Consider the following 10,485-nt stretch of genomic DNA (forward strand, 5'->3'; position numbering starts at 1 on the left):
ATATATATATATATATATATATATATATATATATATATATATATATATATATATATGTAAACTTAACTCATGGAAATACAAGGTCTAAGTAATTAAAGAACAATTAAACACCCATTGTTTAATATTGAACTATCATTATTAAACTATTAAACACCTATTAAGAAAGCATTTAATAAGCTAATAATGAATAATATTCAACTAATTTAGGCTAGTTATGTCCATTTCACGTAATGCCATTTTCATCACTCGATAATGAGACTTGAGAAACATAAGGTCCCGTTCCTCCAAGTTAGGACCCTGCATCATCATGATGAAGCATATTGACATGGGGTGTGTGTGTGTTGGGGGGGGGGGGGGGGGAGGGGCAAAGTAAAGATCGTCAAGACCGGAAATTTGAGTATTTTTTAAATCCTCAATGCTTTTTCTGGTTCATCCAGGGGCATTTGAGGATATTTAAATCCTCACGACCCTGCAGATTGAGTTTAACATCATCTACTTTGTCGGAGCCAAAACTGCCACATGTAAAGATCTTGTGTTGCTTGTTCTATCATCTTCTCCGTATACGCCGAAACCTTACCATTGCGACTCTTCAATCTTCATGGATCTTCGTTCTAAACGTTTGGTTTTTAAGAATGGCATAAAGCTAAAACATTCGATTTGTCATACTGCTAGGAATATTATTATATATTCGAGGTTATTGGTAAGCCCATATGTATTCGAATCAGTGGCGAGTTTAGAGTTGAAAATCACATGGTTCCCGAACCGAGTTCAATCAGGTTGATACAATAGAAAACTGGTTTCCGGTGCAGCATGTGTAAAAGTTGATGGTGAATGGACCAAGCCAAATCGGTATTTTCTTAAATTTTTTTACTAAAACCAATTTATACTTAAAGCAAGCCAGTTTCAACGATATATCAACAAACTTATCTTATGGTGCGAAAGTATGAAAGAGAAAACATTTATTTATAATGGAAAATCTCTTCACAACTTTCTTCTTGGAGTCGATCTGGGACTCCTTCATACCAAAAAATATGACATGCTTTCGATTGTCTGTAGTTTACGTCATTTTTTTCGTCTATTTTTTGTATCAAACACATTAAGGTAAGTCCTTTAAAATTATTAGGGTAGGTCATAAGCATTCTTTTAATATAAATTATTCTAAAATGTTTAAATTTAGATAGGTCAAATGACCCTAGTGATATTACTTAGCCTCGCCCCTGATTCGAATATATATCCGCCATTTGGCCCGTTTCCTTATACTTATACTCATCTATGCTGTTAACGGAATCATTAGGAATTAATCCAATAACAATTCTTTGGTGAGTAAGATGGAATGCTTCCTTTTGTGCTGGAACTGAATGCTCTACTACTGCTTCCAAGAAGTTCGAACAAGTCAATTGATAATAGCTTAATTTATTTTAACTAGTTTATTTGACTATTAATAAAGTACCTTAATTATTTGTTAATAAAATTAAGAAAACGTCCTGCATTGAAATCAAGATCAATATCAAAGTACCCTACGATAATTGTTAGTGAGCATTGAGCAACGTTCTAAATTTTGGTTAAAATCTTTTAGAAAAAAAAAAAAAAAAAAAAAAAGATCTTTATCTTTTTTCTTTTAGACAATCCGAAATAAAAATTTTTATCTTTTCTTTTTGAAAAGGGAGAGTAGTTTGTCTAGTAAATAAACAAAGTAAAAGTCATAATTATTTAGTTTAGCCATCGAAGTTTTGAAAATTACGAAAAATTGCACAAGTTTTCTCTTAAGGTTATATAAACAAAGTTTGTATACTCTAATAAATAATGGTCATAACTAAAAATTAGTGTAAAAAATTATTTAATAATTAAAATAGTAAAGATTCGATTTTTTATGTGATTTGAAAAGTTTACTATTATTAAATATGTACAATTTTTTTGTATTTTTCTATATGGTTGGCCTTACAAAAACTTTAAAGAATTAAAATTAAGACAATATAAAAGTTCATGGACTAGTTATGTAATTAAAACAAAGGGGTACATTCGTAAATAAGACCAAAAACAGGCGCCATATTAAACCGACCTCCATTATTTTCAAGTTCGGAGAAAGACGAAGAAGAAGAAAGAAAAATAGCCTCTCTCTCTCTAACACACAGTCACATAGTAAAAAAAACATCATTACAACGAAAGCTTTTGTTACTTGCTCACTCTCTCTATATATATATCTTCTCTGGTTACATATATATACGTGTGGAAACCAATTTATGTGGCTCGTCGATCTTCCAGCATTTCTTGATAGTTTCTCTTTTTAAACCCTACCTCTTGTATCATTGTAATCAAAGTCTAAATTAGATTCAAGTGTCTGGAATCATGGCGAATAGCAATCCTTCCGACGGCTCTGCTGACGACTTCTTTGAACAAATCCTAGGGTTCCCTGCTTATCCCGGAGGTGCAACCGACCCCAATTTGTCGGTAAACGAAGGAGGTATGGGTGGACCAGGAGGTAACTCCATGATGTTGCAGCTGAGCTCCGCCGGTGACGTCGGCTCTGGTCATCATCATCTAGGTGGTGGAGTTGGAGTTGGAGTTGGAGGTGGAGGTGCAGGCGGAGGGTTTCATTTTCCGTTAGGGTTGAGTTTAGAACATGGAAAAGGAGGGTTTTTGAAGATGGACGATGCTTCTGGAAGTGGTAAAAGGTTCCGCGACGACGTCGTTGATAGCCGAGTTTCCTCTTCGGTAAGTTTTCACTTTGGATGAATCAGAAAGTTGTTTTTGTCAATTGGCATCAAATTTATTTTTTTCAAAAATTTTGTTCGATCATCTGCTTCCCCTGCCATTAATTCCTGTAGAATCATCTGAAAAAGTTGTCCTTTCGCTTACCGGAATATATGCATGTGGGATCCCTCATGTTTTGTCATTTTATGTTATTATTAAATTCCAATACAAAGAAAATGAAAATGAGAGTAACTTATTCAATTTGGGTTTTCCTATTTTATAATCATATGATGTTTGACATCTAATTTGACTTCATGTTAAAGACTTTTTTATTTTTCTCCCGTAAATCAATGCCAAATTTGTTTAATTAATTGTTTAGGGTTTCCAAGGCCAGTCAATGGGTGGTGGTGGTGGTAACACGGTGCAAACGACTCCAAATCCACCAACTGCTCGTCCGACGAGGGTCAGAGCAAGGCGAGGCCAGGCCACAGACCCCCACAGTATTGCTGAAAGGGTAAGTCTGTCTTTTTTTTTTTTTGCATTTATTGTAATTTGCATATTCCAAGAATTCAAAAAATATGTTATATCTGAAACAGCTTCGTCGTGAAAGAATAGCAGAGAGAATCAGAGCATTACAAGAACTGGTTCCTAGTGTCAATAAGGTCAGTCTTCAATGAATATTTGTAAATTTTATTTTTGAATTTAAGGGGTTAAACGGTCATTATTTAGCATAGAAGAAAGACATTATTTCTAATTCAGTCACTTTAATATGCAGACAGATAGAGCTGCAATGCTTGATGAGATTGTGGACTATGTCAAGTTCCTAAGGCTTCAAGTAAAGGTAAAAAGCAAAACCAATATCTTTATGTTCATCATTAATACTTACTTATATATATATGTATATCATCATTATATTGTTTTTCTTGATTTATTTTTTGATTATTGTATTGTACGTTTTAAGGTATTGAGTATGAGTAGATTGGGAGGAGCGAGCGCTGTAGCACCACTCGTCACTGACATCCCTATATCATCCGTCGAGGTAACAATTCAATTTTATTTTTCAGAAACACAAATTAATATAGTTTGAGTTTTCTAAAAGTCAAAGATGTGTGGTTTTGAACAGGAGGAGGCGGGGGAAGGGGGAAGAAACCAACCCGCATGGGAGAAATGGTCAAATGATGGGACGGAAAGACAAGTAGCAAAGCTAATGGAAGAAAATGTAGGGGCTGCAATGCAATTTCTTCAATCTAAGGCCCTTTGCATCATGCCTATTTCACTCGCATCTGCTATTTACCACACACAACCACCCGATTCAACCTCCATTATCAAACCCGAATCCGAACCCCCTTTATAAAATCTTGACAGAATGACCTAATCTGAACAGAACGGCTTAATCAACGTCATATTCATATGTAGCTTTATCTTTCACCACCACTCAATCTCATCATGTTTTATAAGAATAATGGGAAGCCCACAAGATTCAAGGAGAGGTAAAAGTTGTCAAACCTTTGCTTGATATGTTGTGACTTTTTGTGTCAATTGGTGAGGCTAGTGGTGGATGACTAAGAAAAAAAGGGGATTAATACACTTTTGTTAGTGGGGGGAGGCTTTTAAGTTTTATTTTATTTTTGGGGTAGTGGAATGTGGGGACATTCATATAATATATATATATATATATATATATATATATATATATATATATAAACTTGTTATGTTTTTATTTTATATCTCTCTCTATATATATTTCAATTATAGTTGTGATGTTTGTAAGTGGATAATGGTTGGTTGTCCCAAAAAGTTTCAGATGGTGAATAGTGTTGATGTGCAAGAGAGTGAGTGAGTGGGTTGGTATACAAAAAGTAGTATTGACTTTTTTAGTGCACTATTGTTGTTTCTTCAAGTGGTGTCGTTGATTGGTTTTTCCATCCTCTTGGTGTGATTACCAAATGTTTTTATAATATAATCATGCATAACATATATTTTTTAAATTAAACATGTTTTTTTCCTTTTAGGAAATCAGGACGATTATCAATTACCAATCAACCATAGACAATAAAGAGTCTTACATCTTGGTGATTAGATTACAGAGACTTTATTGGGGTCTACTTCGCTTTATTTTAGCATCCACCACCACCACCCTTTATATTTGACTTTTGAAATTATATGGAAAGGTTAATGTTCTTTAAACAATCTTGCACAACACGCTCTATGTTTCTAATCAACTGTTTCTAGGTCTTATAGCTCAGAATATTATAGATTCATCCAAAAAAAATAAATGATATTCGACTTAAAATAAAGGCTTGTTTTGGTAAAAAAAAATGATAAATCCGTACAATAACATTGTACTTGTGCGTTTTCCTCACTTTATTGTTACCATCTTTGGTTTATTAGACGATAGACAGACATTAGGCATAGGCATGATTTGATGGATAGATATCTCTATCCTACATTTCGTCTAAATAGACAACACCAAGATGCTTAGTTGCAATCATCTGTTTTGATCATGAAACAAAATGTTTTGGGTTAGATTCTAAAGGTTAACAATCCATTATGTGGTCCATGCTATATAGCTGATTTTAGCAGTTTAAAGATTCAAATGCTCCATTAGTGGGGAAAAAGCATCAAAGAACAGAGGTCAGCATGACAAAGATCATCATATCATCCTAATCCTAAGTTATTATATGTGCAAGTCTACACCAATAGGTGTGTTCGGACTATGTTTCCTATCAAACCCCTCAAATATGTAAAGACAAAGGATTCAACCAAAAATTAAACGGATAAGATCACTCTTTGTCTGAACTCTGAAGTATATTTATATGCATGAAATTAAAGCATCTCGTCTCATTAGAAAGACTAGACTAGGAAATTAGTTATTTATAGAATTTTAAAACACCTTATGGAGGAATATAGAGAAAGAAATAGAGACATTCGTAGGATGTGTATATGATGGTATGGTATACCATGGGGCTCAAGGATACACACAATATTTATTGGAGGACAACGAATGACGTGTGTATGATGTCATGATTCTAGGTTTTATTTCTCCCTTGTAACAGTAACAGACACAATTTCTCTCTAGGATTGAATTACAAAATCATCGTATGACCCTTATTACACCTCAACCCTTTATTTATATTTTATACACTAAGCTTAGCTTCCAGAAACTAACTCTCTCTTGTAACAGACTAGAGAAAATCAAAAGGTGAAAACAATACTTTTGTCAACAAAATCAAATTGATTATAAATGGGAAAGGGAGTGGATTCAAAAATTTGGTGTCTTATGCTTTTCAAATAATGTCAACAACAGCTTTGACTCGTGGATGCAGGTCAAACATTCAAAGCCAAAGAATTATTTTATCAAATCCAACATTGAACATCTGGCAGATATATAATTTAATTGTTCAGCAGGCATCTAGGTCACGGCATGGAGGCGGCTTTGGCTCACCCAGCAATGTAGTATTCCCCCCTGCGGGCCCACAGTTGATACGCTCCGGGTTCTGGGTCCCATGCTGTCAAAAAACAAACAAATTAACATTTAAAAAAAAAACTAAAAGGGTAATAATGTAAATTGTGACTTACAGGTGGCTTTTCTCCTCGTTTTAACGCCTCAACGATTTCCACAACTCTCTTTGGTGTTATATCTTCCTGCAAAACTCCCAAGTTTTAATACTTCTCATTATACATTAAAATGACTAAAAGGGTAATAATGTAATTTATGATGCTCCCTCACGTAGTAGTTATAGGTATATCCTTCGGATCCATTTGAATAGTCAGCCACAGTTATCATAGGAGCATTCACACAGCAACCCTATAATACACAAATTTAAAAAAAAAAAAAAAATACAGATTCAAAAACTATAATTAAGGAAGAAAAAAAAAACATTTATATACTCAAAACGTGACTCACCATGCATTCCATTTCTCCAACAGAAAACAACCCATCTTTTGTCACCTCTGCATAGATCCATCAATGTGTATTTGTAAGAATCACATAAACTGATTTTTTTAGTGGTGTATATACTTTATATATATAATACAAACCATTTCGTTTGACTCCCAAGTGCTTCAATAATGCATCTTCAATTTCACGTGAACCACGGATCATACAAGGAGTTGTTCCACAGACCAAAAGATGGTATTTGCCAACCTACAATTAAGCCATTAGTTTGAGAATTGAGATAGAAATTTTGTGTTTAATTTTGGTAAATTTACATGTGTGTCCTTTCCTTACCTTTGCTCTGTTAAACATGGAATAAAATGTAGCAACTTCATACACACGGATAGGAGCAACTTCTACAACCTTAGCCACCTTCAAGTAATACAAAGAAGGATGTTGATGATGTTCATGTACAGATAATATGGTAAAAAGGATTGCATATAGATATAATGATGCAAACATAACATACATACCGCATCCATTGCTGAAACAGGAAGCCAACCCCCATGTTGTTGTTGTGCAAGATCTAGCAGTGGAATGACTGCAGATTGCTTGTAGTTAGAGGGATAGTGAGATAAAATCTCATTTACCTGTATGAATGAAGAAGCAAATAATCCTTCATGAATTCATATACTTGAAAACATCACATGAGATATGGTAACAGCTTCAAATAAGGCTGTTATAATGAATCTAAAGGGTACAAGAAAAGCAATGAATAGAATTAGAATGGGGAGAGAGAGTTCACTTCACATCTGGTGGTCTTTACAGATAATAATTATGCTGGAGATATGGAAGATAACAAGAGCACTCTCAAGCTAAAGATTTTACAAAAGCTTCAAAAGGAACTGTGTGTTTTTATTGTTTTGTTATTTGAACTAATTGTTCATCAGAGGCAATTAGTTCAAGCAAGGTTTTTGTTGAAAGTAATTGATATGTCAAAGTGTTTAGAAAAAAGGCATGGTCTTAAGGGTTTCTTAGGGTCTTTGGTTAGTTGAAGTCTTTTTATGTAGTGTAAGGCTATTTAAAGACAGTTCTGTCTCAATATAGACTTTGATTGTTCAGTTCTTTCATTGCTCCTGATACTCTACATACACCAGTTGAAATACCAGACATTTCCACAGATTGTACTCATTAAACATATAAAGTTAAAATTAACTGAGAAACCCTACAAATCATTCATGGGTAAGCCTCTGAACTATGAAACAAATTCCCAATTTCTAAATTGCTATCCAGTACCACATTCCTTCACAAAGTGCACACTCGGCTTTAGATTATACGAGGCACTCTATAAATCGTTAATGACTGTATTAGAAAAAAAAAAAAAAAAAAAGATGTTGATTTAAGAAGATCAGTGCCAAACCTTTGGTTTGTTAGCCTCATTGAATTCCCAAGGAACGTTGGGGTTATTTTCGGGAGTATCAATATGCTGCACGCAAACACCAAAAAGAACACAAGGTCAATGAAATCGGAAAAAGCACAAGTACCACCAGTCGAATCAAGATCAAAACTTTTAGATGCAAGAAAACACAGATTAGAACTTACATAGTTAAGGGCAGTAGATAACGATCGAATTGTCTGAAGAAAACGAATCAACAAATCAGAAAATTAGGCGACAAAAAAAGTAAATTTACATATTTGTATCGAGGAATTGGGGATAAACCTGAGGGGATTGACGGAAAGCTTGACGGATCTCGAGCAACCGTTTGGATGCGAGACGAGCCAACATTTTGGTGCTCCGATGTTGTTATTGTCGTTGGTGAAGAAGAAATGGGGAGGTTTTGGGGAAAAACAACGAACTCGAAGAGAGACCCCAAGACTGATGAATGGATTCTAATGTATAGACGGATGTGCGTTCTACGCCAAGGGTTACTTTGTAAGCGTGGTTTGCACAAGCTTAAGCAAGTATGTAGGAGGGTTTGGATATGGAATTAGGCTTATGTTAGAAAAGTTGTGTGTAATCTTTCCAAAAATCATTATGATAAAAAGATTGTAAAAACTAAAAACCATCTTTATATCGATTCTAATTGTTGATTTCATCATTCAAGGCCTTACGAGATTAGGGCATATGTAAAATTCAATTTATTTACGATTTGTATACTTAAAAGTGTTGAAATTTAACAATCACATAATGATAAATACATTAGGAATTTATCAAGTATTTAAATTTTGAACCAAAATTTCACCACCATTGAGTATAATCTCTTAACTCACAAAACTAAATTAAATCAACTCACGCAAAACGTAAAACATAAGAGGAGATGGTATGAGAGTAGGTCGGCTCGAGACGAGAATAATAGGGTCCAGTATCATCGAGAACGCTATTATGATAGTTCTTGTATGGAAGATTTTGATCTCAGAACAAGGAAAGATTCACGAACATCCTGCATTATTCATTTCCATTCTATATGCAATGATACTTGCAATGTACAAATTATCAATGCACATACGACTATATAGGATGAGGAGGGTGAGAAAATATTATTTCTATGGTTACAAGATGGTTTAGAGATAAAGTGAAAATAATATAAAATGATAATATTTTAATAATATAGAAAGTGAAATTAAAGATATTGAACCCTTAAAAGCTTAAATCAAGTTTAAAAACCCAAAATAATTTATTTGATGGACATCCTTACTATTTTGTACATAACCATTTTTGTTTAACACCAACATGATTTTATATATAAAAAAATAAAAAATAGCAAGGAGCTAGTAAATACAAAATTAAGGTATAATTAGATTTTGCAACCAAGCAATCAAATTAATCTTACTCTCAGAGTTTCTACAAGAAAACCAATGAAAAAAAATGTTCAACAATAGTATCAAAAATAAATTGTTTTGTATATTTAAACGGTCGAAATATAACAAAATTATGATACGTCAAAAAAAACTCATGATATAGTTATAAAAACCGACTCCAAACCTTCGAGTGAACATCAATCCAAAACAAAACAAAAAAACAAAAAACAAAAAAAACAAAAAACACCACCAAAGAAAAAGACGGAACTTGCAAATCAAGCCACAAAGCTACCCTTCTCAAATTTGACAAGCCATAGTGCACTGAAAAAATAAATGAATAATATTCTTCGTTTCGAGCTGACAAATAAGGCATAAAACTGAATCTACATCCATACATTTATCCACCAAATTAATTCTAAGATGAAGCATGTCTAACAACAATCTCCAAAAAAAAACATTAATCTTAATCGGGGCAAAGTTATTCCATCTAGTAGACCTTCCTCTCTCGGCAAACGACGTTCATCAAGATAAATTTGATAGTGAAAATAGCTATAATCCAATTTCCAGCTCCATTTATTCGAACTGGAATTAAGAACCACTGAACTCAAAATCCCCGTAAGGCTATCAAGTTGCAAAGATTCTCCTCCTCCCCTAATCGGTCGTCTCCAATCAAATCTTCACCCATTACCCGTCCAAAAATCACAAACAAAAGCATTCTTCGAAGTAGACAAAGCAAAAAGTCTATGAATGTGATCCTTAATAACCAAACCCCCACACCAAACATCCGTCTAAAACTTAGCCAAATCCCCATTCCCACAATAGCACCATAAAATCACTAAGAATAACATCATTTTCATGTAATTGATTAATCGAGCCGATAGATTTTTTCCACACTCCTCCACCTAAAAACTGAAACCCACCCTTCAAACCTCCATCTTCCTCATACAAAAACTTAATACATTTAACCAAAAGATAAGTTCCTTTCATCAAATATCTCCACCTCCACTTATACAAAAGCGCATGGTTGAAAGCATCCAAACTACCAATACCTAACCCTCATTTTTCTCTCCAATTGAGAACAACATCTCATTTAACCCAATGAATATGTCACTAATCCT

General features: G+C 33.9%; 2 protein-coding genes across 2 annotated transcripts; one reads left to right on the forward strand and one right to left on the reverse strand.

Annotated features, from left to right (window-relative positions):
* Window positions 1-2,072: 2,072 nt before the first annotated feature.
* Window positions 2,073-4,469, forward strand: UNE12 (basic helix-loop-helix (bHLH) DNA-binding superfamily protein). The gene is made up of 6 exons (XM_079020853.1): window positions 2,073-2,712; window positions 3,071-3,205; window positions 3,288-3,353; window positions 3,467-3,532; window positions 3,653-3,730; window positions 3,815-4,469. The coding sequence occupies exons 1-6, from the start codon at window positions 2,347-2,349 to the stop codon at window positions 4,043-4,045; spliced, it is 942 nt and encodes a 313-aa protein (XP_078876979.1). The 5' UTR covers window positions 2,073-2,346; the 3' UTR covers window positions 4,046-4,469.
* A 1,479-nt stretch (window positions 4,470-5,948) lies between these two features.
* On the reverse strand, window positions 5,949-8,502 carry LOC145074485 (NADH-ubiquinone oxidoreductase 24 kDa subunit). The gene is made up of 10 exons (XM_079020854.1): window positions 8,289-8,502; window positions 8,171-8,203; window positions 7,989-8,054; window positions 7,102-7,218; window positions 6,923-7,000; window positions 6,733-6,838; window positions 6,599-6,645; window positions 6,422-6,499; window positions 6,271-6,336; window positions 5,949-6,200 (listed from the first exon to the last, which is right to left on the reverse strand). The coding sequence occupies exons 1-10, from the start codon at window positions 8,352-8,354 to the stop codon at window positions 6,093-6,095; spliced, it is 765 nt and encodes a 254-aa protein (XP_078876980.1). The 5' UTR covers window positions 8,355-8,502; the 3' UTR covers window positions 5,949-6,092.
* Between the last annotated feature and the right edge of the window lie 1,983 nt (window positions 8,503-10,485).

This window comes from Lactuca serriola, chromosome 9, assembly GCF_051521515.1.
Source record: "Lactuca serriola cultivar US96UC23 chromosome 9, Lser_US96UC23_V15, whole genome shotgun sequence".
Classification (NCBI taxonomy): Eukaryota; Viridiplantae; Streptophyta; class Magnoliopsida; order Asterales; family Asteraceae; genus Lactuca; species Lactuca serriola.